The sequence below is a fragment of the Labrus bergylta genome, chromosome 15, assembly GCF_963930695.1.
Source record: "Labrus bergylta chromosome 15, fLabBer1.1, whole genome shotgun sequence".
NCBI lineage: Eukaryota > Metazoa > Chordata > Actinopteri > Labriformes > Labridae > Labrus > Labrus bergylta.
In genome coordinates this window covers 8,863,393-8,889,126 of record NC_089209.1, presented here as the reverse complement: position 1 = coordinate 8,889,126, position 25,734 = coordinate 8,863,393, and the positions used below count along the sequence as shown (strand labels likewise).

The window sequence follows — 25,734 nt, the reverse complement described above, 5'->3', positions numbered from 1 at the left end:
CTCCACAAGTCTCTGGTGCTGATTTAACAACATTCAAATTCAGCTGTAGGGATGTTTTCCCTTTTCTTGATTAATCATTGGCTGAGATGTTATTAGCTCTAGCTGGCAGGATAATTAAGCTAAAATTAGTTTGTAGGGTTGGTTTAATAAGCCAACTCCATCTGAATTATAAATGTCTCAGGCTGACTAGATTTTAAAACAGGGATCTTGCACATGATGGCTGCACACAAAGTACAATGCTAAAGGCTAAACCTGAAAAAAGAGCGATTAGGGACGTCACAATAAAAAAAAGTGCATCATTCTTCTAATGCACTGCAGTGAAGATTAGTCCTGTGATTATAAGTTAAATGTAAAATTAGACCCTTGTGTTATTGCTATAAAACTGCCTTTAGCTGCCTGGCTCTCACACTTGCTTTTATCTTCTAACAATAAGTTTTGTTTTAACACGGCAAGAGAAACCTCATTTAGGATTAAAGCTAGCATGCAAGGTAAGTTCAGCAAATGTCCTACTTACTCAAATGAATGAAATCAAAAGCAGCTAAAGTTAGCTTAAAACATGATATCGTCCAGGCTCTGTTTTATATGAGGAGATAGTGTATCTGTTAATGGACGTGTATGATCTGGCTTAATCCAGAAATCCCACAAGTTAATGATTTCAGCACATTGACACATTATCATTTGTTTCCTTTTTTCCATTTACTCTGGACTGAAATGAACATGCCGTCTTCCAAACTCCAGTTTTATTGAAGTCCTATTTACAGCAATTTAACGTCTGTAGAAATCCAAAGCTGGACACGACTGCTGTGCCTTGTCACACATTTGATCGCTGTTCATTGCTTCACTGGCTTTCCAATTCCTACAACACACTTTTGTCATCCTACAGGCAGCGTCATTGTGCTGTCATGTACCACAAGCGTAACTGACACAAAATACTCCACACAGCGAAGTCAGCACCACACAAACAAAACGACTCTCTCTTTATCTCTTATCTAAGGTAACCTCTCGCTGGACGTTCCGCTGCCCCGGTTGCCCTCAAGCCCTCTCGCACGACGACTCCCATTTCCACGAACGCCACAAGTGCATCAACTTCTTCGTCAAGGTGTACGGCTACATGCCGCTGCTGTACACACAGTTTCGGGTGGACTCTGTGCTTTTTAAGACTCGTTTGCCCCATGACAAGACCAAGTGCTTCAAGTTCATCTAGAATCCGACTGAGTGGCCCAGCAAAGAGACCAAAGCGGAGTGGAACTGAAGGACTGGAGTTATTTAAACAAAAAAAACAAAAAAAAAAAGAACAGCAGCTCCCAAAGTGCAGGGGTGATGAAGATGGATGGTTTGACTGTCAGGTTAAAAGCACAGGAGGAAAGTTTGAGGTTGGGATTTTTTGCCCGGGGGACGAAAAGACAAGTTAACCTTAAAAGCGGTTGGCTTGTGGTCTAATCTGCATCTGTCCTGAAAGTTTGAAGAGGGGAAGCTGAAAGGAACCACTGCCAACAAAATACGCCTTTTCAGTGGATGTCACTCGTCCTTTGTCATGTTCTTGAGTCATGCTCCTCATCAACCACTACAGATGTCATTTGCACCTCTTGACGTCCTGCTGAGGAAAGAGGGCGCTTGTACACAGTGTACAGAAACTCTAAATGAACCTTAAACTGACAATGGAGATGTTGGTTACTGAATCACTGTCAGACTGATCTCAGGCTGCGTTCACAGCCGCCTGAGGACTGTTTCAGTTTGGAAGAGCAAAAGTGGCTAAGACACTGGGCTGCTACTGTGCTTTTCTTTTTTTTCCTTCTTTTTTTCCGTTACAAACTGTACTTCTTGTACATGAGAAGCACTGATGGTCAGAAGTATTTTATTGAACTTTTTTTTTTTTTTTAATACTGTTGTTTAAATATGTAAAAAAAAACAAAAATCTCCTATGTGGAACGGACATTTTTCAGAACCTCTGCCTGTAGGAGATCAGACGCAGACTCGATAGTCTGAGGAACAGAGAACCTCAAATCCAAACATGTTCAATGTTTAGTGTTAAAGATGGAATTCACTTCAGCGGTCACCATAATGCCTCGAATTTATCATGAAAACCAGCCACCGTTATGTCATTCAGCTTGTCGGATCCGTTTAAAAATGGCACTCTTTTATGTTATAGGGTGTTTACTTATGTTTGTAAAAATTGGTCTGAGGTTGAAGTAGTTATATTTAAATGTAATAATATTGAGAGATCAACAGTTACAATGTCCTTTAATCATTTGCAACAAAGTCGAGAAGAACAGCTGCCAAAATCAACAAATAATAATTCTGGATGTCTGATTCATTTCAAAGAAAATCAAGTGTGATGTACTCTTAGAATCATGGTTAAAAAAAATTATCTTTGAAGGGAAAAGTTTGACAATTTGGGAAGTACTTTTATTTGCTGTCTTACAAAGCATTAGATAAGAATTTAGTCCTTTTGTAAATCTGTCTGTGAAATATGAGGCCACTGCCAGAAGCTTAGCCTAGCTTAGCTTAGCATAAATACTGAAGATGGGGTGAAAGAGCGACTGTGGCTCTAACCAAAGCTAACAAAATCTGCTTAACAGCTAAATCAGAAGTTCACTCATCATCAACATGTTTGTGTTGATTAATTCCAAAAACGGTTAAACAACAAGCTGTTTGGTGAGTCACATTGCTAAGCTTAGCTAATAGCAGATATATATTACAGATACCAGAGTATAAACAATCTCAGAGCAAATAAGAATATTTTCCACTTTTCTGAACTATTGTCTTTAATATAAATTTTACAATTCAAGGGTTAAATGTATTCTGCCATGTTCATTTCACCCTCCTGTGTAGACCCCTTCAAAGCTAAGACAGAAACGTCACTTTGTGGTGTCGCCATATTGGTTTCGCTTTGTGTTTTGTTTTCTACCATTGCTTAATGAATGTTTTCTTTGCCAAATAGGTACGATGTCTGCTGCTTTACGCTATAATTTGCAGGGTGCAAAGTGTGAATGAATGCTAAATGGGTGCAGTCATGTACACCCATAATCCACTCTGCATGGTACTTTGTCAGGAGTAAAAACCCATTGGAGCCCCTAACCCATCATGTATTATACCCCCAGTGTCCTTTATTTGATCTTCTTCAGAACAAAACCCTGAAAATATCCCCTTATAAAATACATTAAGAAATTAGGTTCCAGACATGAGGATGTTTTCTATGAAACAAAAACTCCCACAAGTCAATGGTTCCTGTATATTTATTGAATATATTATTTTAAAAGTTTGTTTTAAACTGATTATGACACATTCAATAAAATGACAAGACATTGTAGTTTATTTTTCCTGTAATCGATGAAGTCCCACCTTGTATGAGCCATCAGCTAATTTCACAGCCTAAAACTAGCTTGTGCTATTGAATTCATGACGAGGGGGGAGCTGAACTGACCTGAGAGCAGCGAACCAGGTTCTTACCTGTAAGAGAATATCATAAATTAAGCTTCTGCAACAGTCATTTGACACACAGTTAAGTAGCTTTGAAAGCCAAATCTCTACTTGCTACATGTGGATGTTGCTGCTCTCTAGCCTCTCCAGTAGAAAACACAAATCTGTGATTGGGCATGATTGGCTTGAATTCCTAATTACACTATCGGGGAGATGCACTGCGGATAAACTAAACTAAATTTGCACTTCTGTTGCACCAGCCTTTAAAAACTGAATTTACCCCACTGTCACATCTGAACACTTTTATTGGACCTCCAAAAGCCTCATAATTACCTGGCTGGCTCTGACATTGTCCTCAGGGTGTAGATGGGGTCGGCTGTTGTTGTTTTGAAGCTATAACCTCCCATACCTCCAGTCCTGGGTTTCCTTCCCCCCCTTCAAGGATCCGTGGCACAGCTGGTTTTCCATGGCCCAGAGCAGGGTACATTTCCCTGGAAGGCTGCAGTCAGTCACTCCTGTTGGAGTTTTTCTTTTTTTTTTTTTTTTTAAGTATGTGCTCCTCCTGGGTCTGATCCACAAACTGTGGGCAAGGCTCCAGCCACCTGCAGCTGATTCCTGCACTGTACCACTGATGACTGATGACAGTGTCAAACATACCATTGAAGGCTAGATAAATGGAAATAAAAACTCTCCACATTGTTTAAACATTGTCTTGACTTACGGCCTCGTTCTTTTTTCCGTCTTTCTGCAACACATTCACGCACATTCAAAAGAAAAAGGAAGGCACGTTCTTAAAAACTTTTTTCCCGTTTTATTTGCAACAGAAGAGCCATTGTTTTTTTGTTTTTTTAGTATAGTTATGACTTGTTTTTTTGTTTTTTTAGTATAGTTATGACTTTGTTTTTTCTTATTAATATCCGTAATTTGAAACAGGGGGATAACTGGTCTGTGTGTCCAAAAGGAAACAGAACTGCACAATACTTCATGTAAAGCTCAATAATTGATACGCTGAGTCGTGTTTGATTGATTTATTGAAAACAGAAGTGTTAATACGACAATTTGACAATGTACCTTGGGTCGTTATGGAGCCGACTATTTCCTGTAAAATGACTGTTGCTAGGCTACAAGAAAGTGCTGCGGGAAATGACTTGAGTCCTGTCGAGAAATAATAACTAGCTGTACAAAGGCAGATAAGTTACCTTCAATGAGCATCTAGTGTACTAATGAGACCACAGCATTTTTAGCCTAGTCTTTATTCAGCTACATGGCTAATTTAAGTAGCTTTTTCGTTTAACACTTTTTTTTTCTACATGTTGCCTATAATGTTTCTTCAGTAGTTATAAATGCTGGTTATGCACAAATTGTGCTGACAAAAGAAAAAATGGCAAGCCAAACTCATGACTCAAAAAACTACTCTAGTGACTGTTCTGCAATCAAGAGCCAATAATCTATCAGACAGGAATGCATGACATCTGGTCTCATTCATCTTACAATGAATCAATTTTAACTTTGGAGAAATTCGGCCCTGAAGAAATGTAATGTAAGTGTCGATATGTTGTTGCAGCAGCCCTTACCATGATCTTTGTGTTCAGCTGTGACATCAGTAGTAGGACAAGGAGAAAGAAAGACTCCACACCCTTTAGCTTCAGCCAAAAAAGAGAGAAGGGTTTCATAGTTTGTACTAAAACATGGGTGTTGCTGCGTGGTCTGCAGTAGGCTTGTTGTGGGGGGATTTCTGACTCATACATTTCAGTTTTAATAAGGGTTAAAGATTGGCATTGTTCCAGATGAGTACAGCAGAAGTATAACCAGATTCCTCACCCTTCCAGACATGTTATTGCATTCATTTGAGCCTTTATTTAATAATACAGCTTCCATTCAACTGTAATGAGAAAATGCGATTTACCCTTTAGTCCTATAAATGTTTTTTTGCCACTCCGACTCACTCAACAGCGAAACACAGCCGAGGCTGAAACGTCCAGGTTTGTTGGACTGCGAAGGCTGTTGCATATTCCTCCTCAGCGGGAAGCACCGTGTTTCTACTTGAATGAACATGGCTGAGTTGTCAGAAGGCTGAATGGTGAGAGAGGCTCAATCTGTACTCTACAAGGAAAGGAAGCTGCTCTTTGATACCGGTGGCATGCAGAGCTGTATCCAGTTGTAGACAGGATTTCATTCCTCTCGTTTTATAGTGGCGTCAGATGCATAGTGTACTGAAATATGCAAGACAACAATAAAAAAAAAGAAAAGAAAAGCTGTAAAACATTCCACAGAGAGACACAGAAAAACTACTTGATCATTTAAAAAACAAAAGAAAAAGGGGACTCCAACGAATGGATCTTGCATAATGTCATGTGCATGTAAACAAACTGTACAAAGCATAGCTTGTAAGCATAGTTGCAGCATGTTATAGGCCCTTTGTAACAGTCTTCACATTGCCTCCTCCTCCTCCTCCGTCAATGGCTGTGACTGATAGAGAAATGTCTGGTATGCTGGTGGCAGCCGAAGTCCAGAGTAGCCCAGGAGAATCGGGGAGGAGTCCGCTGGTCCTGGACCGAGCTCTTTGGTCCAAGATTCAGAGACAGAAAAATGTTTGAGAGAGTCTAAAAATTGTCCTGTAAACAGTTGGGTGTAGCATGCAGGTTTTGCTTTAGGCAGATTTACTGGAAGACAATCATTTTTCCCGCTGTTCTCGGGTTGGTTCAGTGTTTCTAGTCCCGTTCCTTTTCAGTCCGTCGTTTGCATTCGACTGTCAATAAAAAGGCTGGAGCTGACGCCTCCTCCAATAAAATCCTCCTTTCTGCCTTGGAGAAAAAGTGGCAGATTAAAGGGTAGTCACACAGTCTCTGGCACCGAAGACTGGGAACCCACGCCTGTCCTCACACCTGTCTGCACTAAACTCACACACACACAAACACACACACATCACACATTTGAAAAGGTGCTTCTTGCGCCCTTAAAACTCTGCAGGGAATGTAAGTTCAGTCTTAGTCACTCTTCCTCCTATGTGTCCGTCAGCGTGTGCCAGTGGCAGACCTGCTGTCCCTCCGCCTCCCTCATCTCTGCCCAGTGGGCCTGCTGCTCCTCGCTGGTGCTGTTGAGGCCCAGGGAGACCCAGCCCACCCTCTCCCTGGGCCTCATGGTGCTCCGGCGGCAGAACACCGTCAGCACCAGCGACACCTCGGACAGCTGGAAGAGCGCCACCTGGAACACAAACGTCTCCTTGTAGGTGGGGTTGGGCTGTCCCCGGCAAACGGCCGTCTTGCACTTGGACATCTCTTTGCCCTTGGAGTCCAGCATGGTCAGCTTCACGTAGGTGTCTGAAAAGATGAGCGGTGAGAGAGCGACATCAAGTGGTGAGATAACGGTACTGCAACAAATACTTCACACTGCAGAAGAACTATTTGTACCGTGGACTTAAGATTAGATGCTTTGAAATAAACCAGACCTATGGGCTGAAGATACAAAACGTGTATTCTTGAAGGGGCAAAGACGTGTTTTAAAACATCCTCTTGTTTTTCTAAATAACCTTTATTGTAATCTTTACTTTCTCAGGCGGTTTTTGACTAATAGACCTTCAGAAAATGAACCAAACATAAAGCATTTTTGGCGTGGACCATGGAATTTTGGAAAGTAAACTTCACAGGTCGCTGATATGGCTGCTGAAAGTCGGAGTTTTTTAGCTGCAATTAAAAGAAAAGTTATTTTAAAGATTGAAATGTGCTCAGATATGACTCTGTAGAGGTTCTCAGTGGACTATAAAAAAATTGCTGGGTTCAAGATGTTCCATACAACAAAAGACGCATTCTGATATATAAATATATGTGATATGCCCACAAAACATCACTCAAATAGTCTACCTTCAATACTTGTTTCCAGTTTCTGACAAGTATTTCACTTCTGACTTACCTCTCATGATATAAAGCTGTCCCCCTACAAAGTGTTTCACACAACAAAACAGACCATCTTTGGCACACAGCACGGCACACAAAGTTGGAAAGAAGAAAGAAAAGAGAGGAAACAGTCAAGTTTAACAGAATAAGGATCGTGACACACACCAGAAGGGCAGCAGCTTTTTATTTTTTTTGCTGGAACTCTGATGAGCAGCGGTTTACTCCGGCATTCTGGCTTTAATCACTGAGGTTATTATAAAAAGCTGCTTCTGATGCCAGGAAACATAAAAATGTAATGGTGTAAAATGCTGCTGGGAGTCTTGCCAATCTGCTTTGCCAAAAACAATCGCCGTGTGTATCAGCTTGCTTTGGGGAAGGGGCATTACAAGGTAAAAACTGACATTGTCACTGAGCACCTCGGCCCAAGCTGGCACAAAAGCACAACGATTAAAGATGGAAACTTTGTACTTACTGACGGGTTTATCTGACGCTGCGGATTTGAAGTGGCTTCCCTGGATGACCTCAGCTGATAACTGTCCCGTGGCAGAGTTGTAAATGAGACCCAGGAGGATCTCTGGCAGCGAGGAGTCTTCTGTGGAGCGATAGGACACAGCTCCTGCACTGCGAGACACGCTCACCATGGAGCCACAGCCCTGGCAAAAACAAGCAAACACATGAAGTCACAAAAAGAAACAAAAGGAGACGCAGGAGGACGTGTTGCAGTGTGTACAGATTCTGGAACTTTCAACATGAAATAAGAACTTCCAAGATAGTTTGAGCGTCATCTCAAGGTATCGAGCCATCAAACGACCTCGTCGACCACTTGTGCAGGATACAAGTGTTCTGTACAATATCAAACTATAACAGCTAAAAGTGGATATGGATTGCCACAAAATTGTGTACAGATATTCATGATCCTCAGAGGATGAACCCCTGAGAATTTGCTGATCCTGACTTTTCCTCTTTTTTACCTGGGCAGGTTGACATTCTTTCAAAAAAATGTCATGAAATTTGTCTGACATTCATGCTCACCTCAGGATGAATAGTAATCATTTGGTGGCCATTTTTGCCCTTAATAATAGGACAGCTGTAGAGAGACAGGTAGGGGGATGACATGCAGCCAAGGGCCGAGGTTGGACTTGAACCCACAGCCTCTGCACATGGGGCACGTGACACAACCACCAAACCACTTTTATTTTTTAATTTAGATCCAGTGAAAACTAAAATACCATAAAACTTCTATTACTAGCCCAGGCTATTATTTACCTCATTTTATATTACTTTAATAAGACAGTATGCAGACCTGCTTCACGGCCTGTATGCATACGAGCAGTGATGTTGTAGTTCATCTTTATTTTTCTTGTGCCGTGCATCTCTTTCTCTCATTATTTTTGATCCACACACTATGTCAACACTTCAATCAGAGGGGCCTCTAATTGAGACCTGCCTTTATTTGTCCAGATGTGTAGCAACACCAGGCTAGTAAAAGGGACAGGGCCTTAAATTGGGATGGGCTTATATTTGAAGTTGGATTATTTTGGTATATGACAAAATGACTGTAAAACTCATGATGGCTTGTTAAACAGCCACAGCTATAATTTGTTTTATACTGTTGTGCAAATTGGAAAATGTTTTAAGGCTAATCAGTTATGTATTAAGACATCATCATGTAAGCATTGAAGTTAAGAGGTAACCTCGGGCTTTTGGAATTGTGATGGGTGTTTTTCACAGTTCTAGAGTTTTGTAAACTAACAGATTAAAGAACTTTCCTTTACTCAAAGTCTTAAAACTAATTTGCTGTTGAGGAAAACAGTTTCACAGTATTTCCTTTTGTCAAACTGATATCCAGTGCTTCATACAAATCTGAGCTCAGCAAAAAATAGAAATCCCAAAGTGTTCTCACCGTAAGTTCAGAGCCTGGCTCCAGGGTGACAGGAAGAGCGATCTTCCCCTGCAGGTTGAGCTTAGTCAGGTAGAACACCTTCTCCCCCAGGACCTTCTCTTTTTTCATCCTGCGGATGCTGTACAGGCGGAATCGAACAGCGTAGTCCCCCAGGGTCTCCTGTTCTACCCTGGAGAACTTGAATGTTTCAGTGAAAACAGGACAGGGGCCCTTCTGCACGCCCGTCTTGGCCCGCTGCTTCTTGGTGGGCAGCAGGACCAGGTGGACCTGCCACGCGATGTTTCCTGTCTGTTTGAGTTCGGGAATGTCTGTCGCAGCGGTGACCGTGACAGCCAACCACTGCTCGCCGGAGTCGTACTCGAAGGCGACGTCCAGCGTGCCGTACTTCCCGAGGGCCTCAGGCTCGTAGGCTGAGGGGAGCTGAGGACCAGAGCCATCCTGAACCACAGAAAAACAGAATCAGAAGGAGGATGAGTGTACTGTAAAAGAGGAGCGGATTTCATCAACTTCATCCTGCTTCTGAAAGTCTTCTGTCACTTAATCTTCTTATGTCCCAGCAGCCTTGGGTTCAATATGAGGTGAAAGATAAGTCATACTTAGGAAAAGAAATAAAATAACCTGCAAGCCTACGTTTATACCAGCTATTTGGGACTGACTCTATTTTTAAAGCTGGCCAGGTTTTACAGATTGTGTAGGGGTTACAGGGTTTGTATTTGCACAAAAGTAGACAACAGAATGCTCTCTTCTAAAACAGCAGTGTTGTGTTTCCTTCTGCATGAACACTTTGTTCAACACTTGTTGGTACAAGGACAGGTTCAATAAAAGCACCATGAGAGAGAGAGAAGAGAAAAATGCAAATGAGCGTCTGAAAACCCCCGAAGCATAATGATAGCACAAACTATTCAGCTAAAGTGTTGTGCAGCAGATTTCAACCTGTATTTCAAAGCTCAATTTTTACTGCTGCTAGTAGGGAAACTCTCTCGCAGTAAGGGACAACTTCGGGAAGATTACAGGAGCAAGCTGTCCTGAAATGTTCAAGAAAATGTTCAGGAGTGTATGAGTGAGAGGGGCGGAAATTACTTAATGACAATACCGACAATTCTCATCAAAAGAAAGGAGATGTATGATTTTTCTCTTTAATAGAGGGATACCAACAAGTCAATCAACATATGAATTCACAGTTATCATGTTTATTGTGTTGTAAATTGTGGGTTACCTGTTGAAAAAATTGAGATTTCAAATTGGTTAAATTCTCTTCTTTTTTTTTTTACAGTGTAATATACTTCAAAGCAATGTTTCTCTGAGACATGCACAACCAGCCAGAAACCCCAGACCCTCCTCCCCCCCCCCCACCCCCCACCCCCCTGTCTCCTGATACAGATGGTACAGATGAACTGTAACTGTACCTGACACTGTAATGGAGGCAACATGTCTACAGTAAACAAGACACTGTATCGATGTACTGCAGTGGTCTCACATAAACGTCTGATAAATAACTGATGCTCATGTCCTTTTATCGTCTTATTGCTTCTCATCATATTTCATAAAAACTGTTCTTTTTGCTTTATTTCACAAATATCCTGAATTTAAATTTAACGGTGCTTTTATCTCTTTATCAAAGCTTTTAACTTGTTTTGTATTTTGTTCCTTTTATGACTTTAACTTAATTTACTGGTTTTATTTTTTTTAGTGTTTTTATCTATTTTTATAGCTTGTATCTTGTTTTATCACTTTTACCTCTTTGTATTGTTTCTATATGTTTTAATTGCTTACATCACACATATTAGTGTTGGTAAAATAAACATGGTAAAGTGTCTTTTGTATAATATGTGACCTTTACAGCTGCTATAAATGTCATTATAACTATTTTCATACTGAGGTAACCTTACAGAACATACAGTATCTCTGCTCTCACCTCCGGTCCCAGCACAGCCGTGCTGTCACTGGGTATGTCCTCCTCACAGCCTTTGTTGAGGTAGCTCTCGGTGTCCTGGTCCACGCTGGCCTCACTGGAGCGGGGGCTGTCGCAGTGCTGCTGGGACGACCCCCTCCTGACCGCTCGCTCCGGACGAGGCCGAGAAGACACACGGGTTGCGGAGCTGACGTCCTGATACGGAGGAGGCTGGTGCTCGCTGAGGGAGGAGTCGTTCTTTATTCTCTTGACGCTGTTTGCTGCTGGAGTGAGAGACGAGGAGTAATGCAACATCAGAGGTGTGTCACTGGAGACATAATTCACTGTGCAGGGACTCATTATGTATGCAACATAACGTACATTTTCAGAGTGCTTCATTTAATGAGAAAAAAAACATGATGAAGTCTTGAATTTCCAAAGAAAAATAAATCTCTTATAAAATGATGAGAAATACCTGTGACATTGTCTGAGATGGAAGAGGTCAAATTAAAGGAAAAATACTTAAAATACAAATTTACGAGAAAGTAACTTGAACCGTTTTTTGTGATTATAAAGTTTTCAGTGAGTTTAAAGATATTTAAATGAAAGATTTGAAACAAAAAAAGGACATATTCTATGAGATTTAACCAGTTGATTTAAGACTAGATAATATTAAGACTTAGATAATTTCTTCAAATATAGAGCCTTCAACTTGCAATAGAAAGATTCAGAATGAACAAAGTTGTAGATTTACTACAAAGGAAATGTACATTTACTTCCATGATCACGTCTTAAACCTGCCAGATAAAATAATCTGAATATTGAGAATCTGCTTGTATCTTTGTAAACATTTATATCTCTGTCTCCCTATGAAATGAAATGATGTATAGCATGAGTGAAGCCCATGTGACACCCTCTCACCCCGCTCACTGGAGGCCTCACTGCTGTATCCTCCCTTCTCAGTGGACTGTTTGCGGTTGTTACTCCACACAGACGCTGTTGTGTTCTGCTGAGCCGTCGCCTCGGGCCCCTTGTCCTCCTCGCTGTCTGATAAAACTCCTTCTGAAAAAAAGAACACATGGAGACTCCAGTTCAAACATCACATTCATCACACAAAACACAATGTGTGCCGAAGTTTAAAGAACAGCGGAGATGCAGATGCTTCCACTCCGGAAAAGGTGAATTTCAGGCTAAGAAATGAGGCCTTGTTCAATAATTGAGGAGTTTGCAAACAAAGAGAGGAAGAAGAAGAAGAAGAAGAACAGATCCAGGCGATGGCAGAGAAGCAGCACACTTTCTAACCTTTGTTCCCTTTCTTTTTCTTCTTCCCTTTCTTCCCTCTCGCCTTCTTTTTCTCCCCATCTGAGCTGTCCTGCGATTTCTTGGAGCCAGTCTTTGCTCCTTTACTCTTCTTCTTGTCTGACTTTTTCTTTTTTACAGTCGAGGACGCTTTGGATGCCTCCTCCTCCTCCTCATCGTCTCCTTCTCTCTCGAGGCTGCCCTCTTTCTCTTCATCTTCTTCTCCTCCTTCTTTTCCCTCTTCTTTTAGCTCTTTCTTTTGCGACTGAGGGGTTTCATCGCAGTCGTCGCCTCCTTCCTGAGCAGCGGACTTGTCGGGGTTGTCACTTTCGATTTCTTTTTGCACAGCGTCCTCTTGCTCGGCGTCTTGGCATTCCTCTTGGTTTTTCTGCGACTTGGCCTCCTTCTCCAGCTGCTTCTCCCTCCTCTCTCTCCTCCTCTGCTCTCTCTTCTCCTGCAGCTCCTTCTCCTCTTTCTTCTTCTTCTCTTCCTCCGCTAACTCGGCTTCTGTCCTTTTAACTCGCCAGCATCCGTCCCGCCATTCCCACTCCAGCTGGCTCTGCGTGCTCTCTGCCTCCGTGGTATCTCCGGCCTGGCTGCTCTTTGCGCCCGTGTTGCCAGTTTCCGAGTCTCTGGACATTTGCCACATGCTTTTACTGCTGGCCTTGCCTTCCTGTGCGGCCGACGTTTGCCCCACCTCCTGGCTGCCCGTGTTGTTCTCTCCATCCTCGTCCTCTTGCACCTTGTTGATGATGGTTGTGACCTGCTCCGTGAGCTGGTCACTGACGGCGTACGTGGCGTCGCTGACGGCGTTGGCCAGGTCATCCACGCGGCTGGTGACCGTGTCCAGGATGGAGGAAATGTTGACAGATGGGAGGTTCTGCTGGAAGCTCTTGAAGAAGGCCATATCTCAGCCGGGGATCCCGTCGCCACGCCGACAGCTAGATTAGCTCATCAGAGAGACACTGATATGGACATGTGTTTGTTAGCAGGGGGCGCGGTCACAGTGTGTGCACAGATCAACACAGACACACATACAAATATGGAGATTGTAATGATTATAACTCTCATTTATATGCAGCTATCATTTCAGCAAAAGGGTTTTTCACTTGCATCGATTTGTGCAACTGCGGCAGAGAATATTTGAGAGAGTAGATTATCCAAAATTTATACATTTACAGGAGAGATATAAAATGAGAGAACATTTCTCTGTGTTTCTCTCCTCATCATGTGAATATCAACAGACACTTCATTTCACAGCAGAGAGGACAGGTATGGAGGGGGAGAACTTTGGTTCTTTGTTCACAAAATAAAGCACATGTAATTAAACTTCCCTTAAGGCAGTGATGAGAATATTACGTTCACAAAAAAGGGGGCAAAGGTGATTTAATCAGCTCATCCTTGAGAATAAATGAAATTTGTGCCAAATACTAACAAAAAGTGTCTATCGGTGTTTTCACACATGACAAAAACAAAAAAATATTTCAGATTTCATGAAATCTTTTTGAACTGAGCTGCATGTGTGACTTTCTCCTTGCCAGCTCCCTGACAACATTTCTGAGTGAAGTCGAGATGAGCTGATGTGTCAACGTCAGGACACAGTCAGGATAATTGGCCGCTCGAGAGCAGGGGCTGCTGATGACGTCTGTCTGTATCACTTGATCAATGCCCAGTCACTATGATTATTGTTCATGTGATGGAGCTGCTTCATGAAATATGTGAATAAACAACACAGTGAGAATCTAGCAGCAGGCTGTCCTAAAATGATGAAGTATTTTTCAGGAGTGCATGTGTGGAAAAAAGAGATATGTTGGGTATAAATTGCCTCTATTTATGGATCTTATATGTTAAATAAGATTGATTTGATCTTGATACACATCTGTGTGAAATTGTTTCATTTTATCCACTGAAGTAACTGCTCAAATGTTTTTTTTTATTTGAAGGGTTGCAGCGACTTTGTTCTTTTGATCCTTGCACACCGAAATCTAATCAATTCAAGTGTTGAGCGTGGACCTGCTTTTCAACTTATTCCTGAGACATTGTGTCAAAAATGGGACCGGAATAATCACAATAAAATTATTTTGCAAGACATGATGGCCTTTGACCTTCTGGTTAAAAAATGTCAGCAAACACATCATCACTTTATCTAACTAGACGACATAGTTTTCATATTAAATGATGATATCTTAAGCTCTTTTTCTTTGACGATCACAGTGATCGAGCTCTTGATCTCTGACTACACAGTCTTGTGATTTCCTCCCTGAGTCCAAGTGAACATTTGAGTCGAATTTGATGCATTTCCACCAGTCATTCCTAAAACATCGCAGAGACAAGAATAGGTCTGGACAGATTGACAACCGCTCACAGGGAGACATTAAAATGTATTTATGTCCTCGGATAGCAGCGCTCCAAAAGCACAAAGATATCATACCATGGTTTTAGTTTATTACGATTCCAGCCTCCACTTCACTCTGTTTCACACCTTTTTATTCTTATAATGTTTGTCCCCCCTGGGCCTGTACTGACTTATACGTTAGACCGTTTGTCCTCTTATTTCCGCTATCAATGCTTCCTCGCTCCTCCCTTTCGGGCCCAAATCGACTGAGTTCCACAATCATCCAAAATGTTCCAGGTTTCTACAGATGTATCCAGTGATGTATCTTTTTAATCATGAAAATTGTGTTGTTCTTAGATCTGATCTGGTTTCATAATCAGAGGGCTTCTGAGGCTAAAAACAACTATCGGGAAATAATAATCCTGCTGTGTGTGTGTGTGTGTGTGTGTGTGTGTGCGCGTGTGTGTAAATGCACATGCAGATGCAGTGGTAGATGTGTGTGTGTCGAGTACCTGGCTGGGTGTTTTTATAGCCACTGAGATGTGACAGATTGTCAGGACTATCCACTGACAGCTTGTTGCTGAGGTACAGAAAAAACAGAGCAATCAACGCCATGAAGGCTGCGACGGAAGACAGGACACCCAGCAGTTCAGGAGAGACTGAGGAGAAAAAAAAAAAGAGAGAATGAGAAACAGAGAGACAGGGGGGATGGGGGGGGAACCAAAATTAGACATAGACATATTACATAAGTAACACTGATTATGGAGGTATTTAACAGTTAAAAATTCCAGACCAAAATTCCCTTAGCGATAAACAGAAACACACACAGATGGCCGCAAGCTGAGAAACACTTTTAAGGCTGTGAACAACCTCACTTTGATACCACAAATAATTCCATTTGATGATAGGCATCTTTACTTGGTATTAAGCGGCTGAAATGTTGCCTTGTCTGTGGAGCTTTAGCTATTGTTCTCTTAAACACTTGAGTTTCCACTTCAAAGGAGAACCAGATAGGATCTACAGCCGTGTATGTAGGCCAACCATACTTCATGTTACCACACAGCCGTGTACTGCTGCTGCTGCTCCTGCTGCTGCTGCTGCTGTGCTATTTTTACGAGAGCCTCAAAGGGACTGTATCTGACTGAAACGTAGACTCGGAGAACTGGGCCTGCACTTAATAAGGTACAACACAGGCACACGGCAATAGCTGAAGTAGAAGGGGAAATCTGAGAAAATGAGGCATGGATGGCATTTCAAAAGACCAAAATGCCTCAGTGGAAAGGGCAGCTGTGGAAATGAAGCCCACAGAAGAAAAAAAAACAAAAAAAAAAAACATGGCAGTGTGGTATGAGGTGTCTGAACTGAATTTCATGTTTCAGGCTTTCAGCAACATAATGCAGCTTTTGATCCCCCCCCATTACACGGACATTTCCAACAGTGGATTCCATAGCATTTTATGTAAGGCACCGATCCTTAAGGCATTCCACACCCACACAGGTTTCAAACCCCCTCGAACTGATACTGTCCAGTAATAGCCTAGCAACCAAAAGTACACAGGGCTTCTTGTGTATACAAATAATAGAGCAGAAATCTCACTTAATGTCTTTCGACAGTCATGTAACTGGAAGTTCTATATTTTATCTCTTTTAAAGGTCGACTTGGTCTCCACCTATAATTTTTAGAGATACTATGCTATGGCTGTTTCTTAAAAATATTTGCTTGTTGTGTCTCGAAACAATAGTTGAAAAAAATAAGTGCGTGCTCAAGAACCAAAACAATGGGCTAAAAGATGCTAAAAAGGAGATCCAGGGGAAAACTTCTGAACTGGGTGATAATTCTTTCTGCGTTGGTATTTTTTACATTACTCAAACGCTCCTTTTATACATGTCGAATGAGAACAGTTCAAAGTGTGGATGATGCACCGTTATTCCACCTCGCTACTCTGTTTGATATGTACAACAAAAAAAAACACTGTGCAATAACAGAGCTGAAATGTCTTCTTTGTAAAACAGGGAAGCTGGCAGCATGAGACTTGGGTGTAACAAGGCAATTACATTTTATGTGCAGCCCAACGACAGAGGAAAAATAAAGCACCCAGTGGAAGACAAAGAAAAAAAATTGCTCACTTAGAGCAACCCAGAACGCCGCTGACTTTGCTTGCTATTGTTAACACACGTGTTCAAAGTCACACATCACACTTCTTTTGCTTCAAGAACATCGCCATTCTCTCAAATATGACACACTCCTGCATCATTTAACTGCCACTGTTTGGTTTATTGTATTTACGTGAAGCTGGTAGTTTATCAGAATTAGAATTAAGTGTGTGTGTACACATACAAGGAATTTGTCTAGGTGTTTTTGGTGCAAAAAACCCCACAAATGAATAAGATTAAACTGGAATAGAAAGTAGTTAGGGCTGCTCGATAAAGGCAAAACTCATCAATAATTAAGTTGATTGATATTGAGATCACGATTATTAAGAATGATTACTATTAATTACTGATTATGATTACTTTTACAACGTCTGGATCACATACATTTATCCAACTTAAACACTTAACACTTAACACAAGCAATAACTTAGTGGGGGGGGGGATAATATAAAATAACAAGTAAATTCAAACAAAATAACTGATTTTGAGGTAATGATGATGTGGCACAGATATAAAAACAAAGGCTTTGAAACGTTAACCACAGAAGAGAAAACCTTTGGACAAAATGATGGGCCCAGTAATCGTTTCATCTCCATTATCTTGTTTTCACGATTGTTGGAAGCCAAAATCATAATTGAAATAAAATCTGATTAATTGCCCACCCCAGAACAAGTATTTAATAAAAGAAGAAAGTTAACAGCAGTAACCTTAATGTCATGGTGACTTAAATAAGATAGAATGAACAGATTAAATGAAATGTATAAAGTGATAGTTTATCACAGCACTAGTGCAGACTTTGAGTCAAAAAAAAGGAAAATATCGCTTAATGTTGTGCCACGAGCTTGTGTGTGCCACTAAAGCTACTTTCTTGGATTTTTGGAGTTTCAAAGTTAATCTTTTCTCTGATGTATCGCGATGCGGACGTGGACCATTCTGCATCGATGCAGTGTGAGAACAAAATCGACTGTAAGACTCCTTTTAAATCTAATAAGGTCCACAGTTTGAAAGATAAATCACCGACATTGGATTGATAAGTGAATGAATTAGTTTACTGACAACTATTGTAGGATTTAAGCTTTTTTATTGTTTAACATTTTAAACCTTCCTTAAGCTTTGCCTCTCATGCTTATTTTTCTCTGATCTCTGTGCAATTCATAAATCAAATTGATAACTATGGGACAGACAAGTTCTTTGATTTGGGTTCAGGTGACTTTGTGCAAGACCTTCCTGATAATTATGACATTCTAAGGACAAACAGTTAAGAGCAAAGCCTCTTAATAGCAGCCATATTAAATTAAGCAAAGACAAAAAAAAAGAGTGGTGCATTTCAGGCCATTGTGTCTGGTGAAGCAGACACGGCCCAAATGTTGCAGCATGTGCCTTTGTAGCAGGTGCTCATCTCAGAAACAACCATCACCAGGCCCTGATTAAAATGGTCATTAGTGTGAAGACGGGTTTCTCCCTGCAGAGAAAAACAACAGGCATAGTTTCTCAAACCTCCTGACTGCAGACTCAACTTATGGACAGACTTGTTTCACCATGGCAACAGGCAGAGACCTCCACAGCCTGACAGCTAGTGCTGCTGCAGACTGCCAGAATGATAAATGCTAAACTCCGAGAAAGGAGAGAGAAGTACGAGGGAGATAAGGCGGCAGTGTGGCAGTGGGAGGCTTACCTGCTCTACATGAACATCGTCTTTAAAACCAGCTGTTTAAAAAAAAAAAAAAAAAAAAATGAGTACTTGTTCTGCCAGATGATCTAAGAAGAGGGGAAAAACAAAGTCGACCTGCTCTGAAGTAATCCGACATGTAATAAATCCCTTACAACTTAGTCCGTTCCAGCCCTTGCCAGGCTTACGTATCAACTCTCACTGCTGACATTTGTGTTGATTGAGCCGGGGGTGACCTCTGCAGCCGCCTGTGGTCCAAACGTACAGCTTATGGCCCTGTTTCCCCTGGGTTTGATGGCACTTCATTCACAGCCCCGCTCTGTAAATGTCAACAGCGGCTGAATAATTTAAGACACATGAGGTAACCTGACCCCCCTCTGTCAATGTACACTGCAAAAGTGGAGCTGCCCTGGACACAGCTAACCCTGCTGCTAACATTCATTTTTTTTTTTACATAATACCCATCACTCTCAAAACAAAGTCTGATATTCGTCTCAACAGCAGAGAAGATTAATGGATTTTTAATTCTCAGCTACCTCTCTTTCTCCTTATCTGACCTTTTTAAATTCCCCTCGTTCGCCCAAAGCCTCCCTCTCTGAGGGACTGCAAGTACAATTTGTGACTGAACAAAATAAAGAAATGAAAAAAACAAACACTAAATATGTTTTTCTACAGCGTGTGAGCTAAAGCCGAACTCTGAAATGAGCCTCAGGATTCATTCTGCTTCTCTCTCTCCCCCCCCCCCTTAAAGATAATGACTCCAGAGAGCTAACAAACACACAAAAACACAACCACTGAAGCATTCAGTGCGAAAACAGCAAATGAATAAATAACCTGCGAGAAACGTGAGCTCATTTGGCTTAAATGTTTTTTGTGAAAATAAGAGAAATTAATAATTCTGTCGTGTTTCAACATCATTGGGACACAGAAAGAAGAAATTAAGTCAAATTTTCACCTAATAGGACATTACTTGAATAATAATAATCAGATATCTAATTGTATTTTTATGTTTTGAGACAGAGCACACATAACTTGGCTTTAGTTTGAAGGGTATTCTTGTTTAAAAAGTAGACAATCTGGAAATGTTGCTTACACATGGACCTCTGATACGAAACAAAACCTCCACGCTGAATTAATCATGAACACACAGCTGCTTTCTTTTGCTGAAGTGAGCCAAAACTTGATATGCCATGCATAATTCACACTCAGACATTATGCTTTCTGAAGTTTATGCAGGGACACTTTTCTGTACACCAAAACTCCAGAGACAATTCACAAGAATGAAGGAGTCTGAGACCTTGGGGGAAAATATTGGGACACGGCAAACTTAAGCGCTTTAAAAGTGATGCTGTGGAAGTTAAGCCAAGCATGTCAGTCATTATGCTGTAGGCTGAAAACAAACAAAAACGCACAGCAAATGTTCTCTAATGCAGACTCACAAGTGCAAGAAGACGGTCTTACCTCGTCTGGCACAGATGAGCTCATGAACACCACAGTTCCTCCCCCCTCCTGAGAGAAAAAGAGATTACATGTTGGAGGGTAAGAGGTAAAAAAAAAAGATATATTCCATGTGGAAACATATGTTCAGGCCTCAGGTTAGGGATGCTGGCTGCAGATGGTTATGCCAGAAGAGAAAACATAACGTGATGAGCTAAAACCAACGTAGACAACTCTCAATCAAATAAGTAACTCTGAGTTAGATAGAAGATTAACACCAATCATATTATTTTTAGTGCAACCTTGTAGTAAGGGGATTGTTCGCTTAGCCTATAGGCCTTACACACAAAGACTAAAGGCTAGTAGCTGCTAGCCAACAAGCTGTAAGCTTAAAAAACAGCTGACAAAAATCACTTTTATCCAACAAAACAGTTGTCAGCTGCCTGCTAGCCTTTAAGTAATACAATTAGGCAGCCTGGCTAAAAGAGAATAGCATGTTTATGTATGTTGTCCTTCAAGCCAGCTGCTTACAAAAACTGCTACTAGTCAACAAAACAGTTGTTAGCTTAGCAAAAAGCTGCTGGATAACAGAAAAGCTTTAGGGCGGCCAATAATAAAAATGTGTTTTGTATTGTTTTTTTTACCATTGCACAATGTTAGCTGTTTCCTACTACTTCCTGTCTTTATTACCAATCTCCTGGTTAGATTTACAGACGATCATGGACCTATTGTCAATCTTATCCCCCCATCTGTTTAAATGTTTCCCAAAATGTCAAAGTCTATTTCTATTAAATAATGTGTAGCCTGTATTGAGTGGTAAAGTTCTGTAAGTCGTACGCTGGAGGCCAGACTTCTTTTCACAATGGAAGATGTTTAGGTTAGGCTATGTATCTTCTCTAAAAGCGTAAAAACGGTTAGGCTACTTAAGCTTAAGAGCTAAGCCTCCTACTTCTATCTAAATTCTGATGAGGATTTACTGAAAATATCAAAGTGTCTCTATTAGTCTAAAAGCAGTCAGGTTTAATCTTGGACAGTCTGAGTGTGTGGGTTAGGTTTCTTAACTATCAGGTTGTCGAAACCCATTAAATTACCCGTTTACAACAACAGAGGTCATGATCTCAGCGTGTTCGAAATCAGCAATGTAATCACCCTTGATTATTTCTAATGAGGCCTATTTGACAGTGTACATCATCTGTTTTTGTTTGTACTACTTTCTCTCAATTAGAGGAACATTTTTTTTTATATCAGGTTATTGTTGAAATTACCTGGACGTTATGACATTTGAGTTACTTTAATCCCTGTGAGGCTCGATTTAATGAGGGAGACTGGGAGACACACACTCACATACCTGCAGGCTTGTGCACATACATGAATTCACACATTATCTCTCATGGCACAACGCCTCAGTATTAAGGTAGAGAGGACACAGCAGGGCTCTCTCTACGATTTTAAATGGAAGGAATTGGGAATTTCAAATTGTTCGTCGGCCTTTGTTTTTTGTCTGTATGTGTCTTAATAAATGAGATTAAAAAGTGAACATATATCCATTGACTTGTGGTATCACTTCTCACTTCAGGGATTGGATTTTGTAATTTGGTCTGAGGAGATGACTTGATGCTGGAGAAAAGATGGATAATAAGCTCTGAGGGAGATTCTTCTTCTGTCCAAGGCTACATCAGACGGACCCTCCCCAGACCAATTCACTTAATGGTAGAGAACCTTTGCTAGTCCTGCAGAGACAAAAGGCTTGCCAATACTGAGCTTTCAGTAATACAATGCTTTCTCTGCTTTCCTTACCATTAAAGGCTCACATGCTTCAAAATCAAAACAAATGCTCGTATAGCATGATTCACCCCAACTGAAAGGGAAAGTATCCCCAAAGGAATGTTCACCAATGAGAGAAAAGGTTTAATATTTTATAAATCAGAAAGTAAAGAAACAATAAGGACATAGGCATTGTTGTAGTTTCAAGTTTTCTGTTTTGTTTCAAACTATCATCACCAAAATGTAATGACGGTTTTAAGTTAAGTTTATATCAAAGTATTTTTTTTTTTTACACCTGAACCAATTTAGTGAGTTAAAAGTTTTAATGAAAAGTCAAAAAATGCCGCTATGCATTATGCACTTTTTAGAGGAATTCTTCCAAATGAATGCTCTGCCTCAAATGACAAGTTTTAATCCATCAACTCAAAATTGCTTCAACTACGAAATGTAATTTCAGGTGTGCACATCACATTAAAGCGACCACATCAAGCTGAAGTTGAAGTTGCAAAATGAATCCCAAAGACTCCCAGGTGCACCAAGGTGAACATGAAAGAAACATTTCCACCATGTCTTAATGAAAGGAAGAAAAGCCTTCAAAATCCATTGATTATTTTTTGCAAATTGAAGGTCAAACAAGGAGTTGATGTAAAAAAAAATGAAAATAAAAAAAACTTCCAGAAGATAAACTTGATTCCAAGACTTCCCTTCACTTATCATGTTACTTCAGCATCTCTTGCACGATGCACCACTGCACTGTTTCATGTTTAGTCATGTAAATATTAGTCTTTTCTTATTATGTTATATTGTATTGTAACTACTGTTGATATTTAATGTTGTACCTGTACATAAGAGAGCACAGCTCACCGAAATTAAATTCCTTGTGTGTGTTAGCATACCTGGCCAATAAATCTGATTCTGATTCTAAAGGGTCAAAATTCAAATTCAACAACTTGTATTAACTTAAGAGATTACAGCAAGAAATTCAGAGATTCGTTCATGAATGAATGTTGTCCTATATGTCTTATTATTTGTTGTGTTTTTTTTACACACACAGCTGTAAATCAAATTTCCCCTCCCTTAAAGGTCTGAACTGAACTGAACTCAGGTCCATGTCCTATTCCACTGGTCCTTATTATGACAGGACAATGCTGATAAATCGTACAGCACCTCTCTCGTCTTCACAGAGTATCAATAGAGACCTCTGCACGCATGGCTGCACGTGACACGAGAAGAACTGTGACGGGACAACGGAGCAAAAGGCACGCGCCTCCTTATGTCTTTATCCGGTAATGAGTTCCCGGCCACTGATCCTACGTTATGTAGCCCAGGCTTTGAGACAGGCTGAACACATTACCCATGAACATTAGAGGCAGTGTTATCACAACGTGCATCTATAAAAAAAAAAAAAATTAACGGGCAGCAGAGTCACATTTCAGCGTTTTAATATTCGTTAATATGACGCAATATTCATCCGCTCAGTAATGTAGACCTCTAACTGTGTCACAACAAAGTCATGTGATGCTTTGTAGCAGCTACTGTATAGCCTTATTGTCGGTCCCTGCCAGAAAATAAACACTCAAACTCATCGCTTCGCAGTCACAACGCTCGTCTTTGCACAGATATCGGAAACGGCATCTAAAGGTGAGACAAAGCGGAAACATCTCGAGCCAATTAAAGAATCACTTCACGCGTGCATTCCCATGAAGGGATCACAACATTCCTGCATCGGTGCGGGTGTCAGCTGTTATCTGTCCCAGCTAAGGAGCACTGCGGTACTCCTGATATAAGTAGCCTCAATAAACTGTTTTCTTTTTTTTCTTTTTTTCTTTTTTTTTTAAATCGCAGAGACACATTCGCTCGGAAAGAATAAAATATGATTTTTTTTAAGAGCGTTCACGTTTTGTCCCGAGCAAAGTTTCTCACGAGTCCGACAGTACACCTGAGACCGAGCACTTACCGTCAATCGCCATGATGCTCCGTCCCGGACTCTACCAACTGTGTGTGTGTGTGTGTGTGGGGGGGGGGGGGGGGGGGGGGGCGGGGGACTGGGGGGGGGGGGGTGTGTGTGATGGTGGAGGGAGGGAGGTCATTCATGCGCCTGTGGATGGTGTGCGTGTGTGTGTGTGTGTGTGTGTCAGAGAGAGAGAGAGAGAGATTGTGCAAGAGTGTCAATTTCAATTACACTACAAGGAAACCATTTAGGATAAGATTGAATGTTTAAAGCGATATTAAAAATGTAGTCTTGAAAAGGCTAAATTCAGAAAGAAAAATAAGATCAGATAGCCTCGAGAAAATAAATTATGAGCCTATAAGAGGCTATGATATTAGGCCAATTCAAAGTTTCACTCAAATGAGAAACGAAGTATAGGCTATAAAATGAAATTATACAAGGATCCTTTTAAAATAAGTTTAAAGGCAATGTAACAACAGCCATTATTAAAGAGGTTTTAAATGATTGCCTGATAAAGTGATGTGTTTGACATAATGTTAGTATCTAAAGTAACTAAATGACCCAGACGCTAATATCATGAATCATATATTTTTGTAGCGTGGTGCATGTTTTTAAGACATAGACCTACCACAATGACAAAAACACAAAACAATCTGGCCTGTCCAGAATAGGATTTACATGCAATAGGCTATTATGGAAACATCAAAATCATGACAAGAAATATTTCACAGATAGAAAACAGTGGGGGGGGGGGGCTACATTTTGTATTATTCCTCACCTTGCAAGATTTCATCCAAGTAACCCATAACATGTTGATGTCCATGCCAGCTCAAAAAATAAACATGTTGTTAATCAAGCAGCATTACAACCGTATGTGATTGTTTGGCGTCTTCTTTTCAAACAACTGGCGTCAACTCACTGCCCTTTCATCCTTCCGTTTTTCTGGGAAGGCTTGTAACAAGATTTGAAACCTGGCCGCAGGGATTTGCAATTAGCCACAAGGACAGTAGTGAGGTCAGTTGGGTGGCAGGGATTGCTTCACAGTTGGGGTTCTGGTTGCACTCAAAATCAGATTACTTGCTATGGGTTCATTAACGTGTGGAGTCAAAATAAATGTGTTTGTAACTGGCCATGTTAGACTTAATGTTGACATAATGTGGTCCTCATCATCTTGTTGGATTAGCCAATGCTAAGTTATCAGCTAACGCTAACACCAGCTCAGTAGAAGAAGTGCTGCAATATGCAAGGCTGCCCATAAGGGGGGAAAAGGGTACAGGCCTTTCCGGGGTCCAGGCTATTGGGGGGGCCCGTAAGGATTAGGTAAAACATGGTCCATCCAAAAATATAAGGAACCATAACCAATGTTTTTTTTTTAACCTAAGTACTCACCACTTCTTATGAACACAACAAAAAAACACATTTTATTCATTGTTGCCTGTTTCAAAATGTAAATCTCCTCTTTTTAAAATGGTATGAACCCATTTTTGTAACTTATATTTAGCTTATATGCCAGGACCTGCATTAAAGTCAGGATGCCAAAGAGAAAGGAGACTAAATGGTATTAAACCCCAACAGTAACCCGTTAGCAAACTTTTTCCCTGTCAGCTCCAAAAGCAGATCAGAGCCATAGAGGAGGCATATCCAACATGCAGTTTATGATATTAAATAACATCTGTGCAGGGCCCATTCACTTATATATAGCCATTTTTGTGGGCGGCTTGGCCATATGCATTTTAACTGTGATAACACTGGGAATGAATTGTAGCATATATAAAAGTTTCAGCAGAATTCAACAGTATTTAATACATGCAAGGCTGAATCAAAAACATTTTCAAGTCTCAACTTAAAACTTTACTATCTAAAGGTGGCTCTGCCCTAAAGCATACCCTGCTTTATAGCCTATAAGCGGGTCTTTGATTTAAAGGGGGAAATTAGAATAATGTAAAACTAAGTAGAATTGAAAGAATAACCATGAACTCATTGCCAAAAAAAAAGTAAGTTTTAGAATATTTGCTCACA

The 25,734-nt window shown here is 40.7% G+C and overlaps 2 protein-coding genes across 9 annotated transcripts in view; one reads left to right on the top strand and one right to left on the bottom strand.

Annotated features, from left to right (window-relative positions):
• extl3 (exostosin-like glycosyltransferase 3) overlaps positions 1–4,136 on the top strand; it is a 29,642-nt gene extending 25,506 nt beyond the window's left edge. Inside the window, exon 6 of the mRNA XM_020628314.3 lies at positions 995–4,136. Within this exon, the coding sequence (XP_020483970.2) occupies positions 995–1,204 (210 nt within the window). The 3' untranslated portion in view covers positions 1,205–4,136. The remainder of the gene's footprint in view (positions 1–994) is intronic.
• syt14b (synaptotagmin XIVb) lies at positions 3,945–25,318 on the bottom strand. Of its 8 annotated transcripts, none has more exons than XM_065963422.1 (9): positions 24,494–25,318; positions 20,025–20,072; positions 15,254–15,400; positions 12,029–12,166; positions 11,132–11,391; positions 9,217–9,654; positions 7,786–7,966; positions 7,330–7,386; positions 3,945–6,740 (listed from the first exon to the last, which is right to left on the bottom strand). In XM_065963422.1, exons 1-9 carry the CDS (start codon positions 24,519–24,521, stop codon positions 6,424–6,426), a joined length of 1,614 nt encoding a protein of 537 aa, XP_065819494.1. In that variant the 5' UTR covers positions 24,522–25,318; the 3' UTR covers positions 3,945–6,423. The 8 variants fall into 8 exon arrangements, with proteins under 8 accessions (XP_065819494.1, XP_065819493.1, XP_020484032.1 ...); XM_065963421.1 differs by having other exon boundaries at positions 12,029–12,169; positions 24,494–24,782; XM_020628376.2 differs by lacking the exon at positions 24,494–25,318 and adding an exon at positions 23,722–23,790 and having other exon boundaries at positions 12,029–12,169.
• Positions 25,319–25,734: the final 416 nt, after the last annotated feature.

Bases quoted from the DNA above. Each gene is read 5' to 3' on its own strand.
- syt14b (XM_065963417.1), bottom strand. From the start codon at position 13,313: ATGGCCTTCTTCAAGAGCTTCCAGCAGAACCTCCCATCTGTCAACATT. The intron at 11,392-12,028 runs GTGAGAGGGTGT...CTCTCACTCCAG, and splicing joins TGAGGCCTCCAGTGAGCGGG to CAGCAAACAGCGTCAAGAGA. The intron at 6,741-7,329 runs GTAAGTCAGAAG...TCATCTTTTCAG, and splicing joins ACAGCTTTATATCATGAGAG to ACACCTACGTGAAGCTGACC.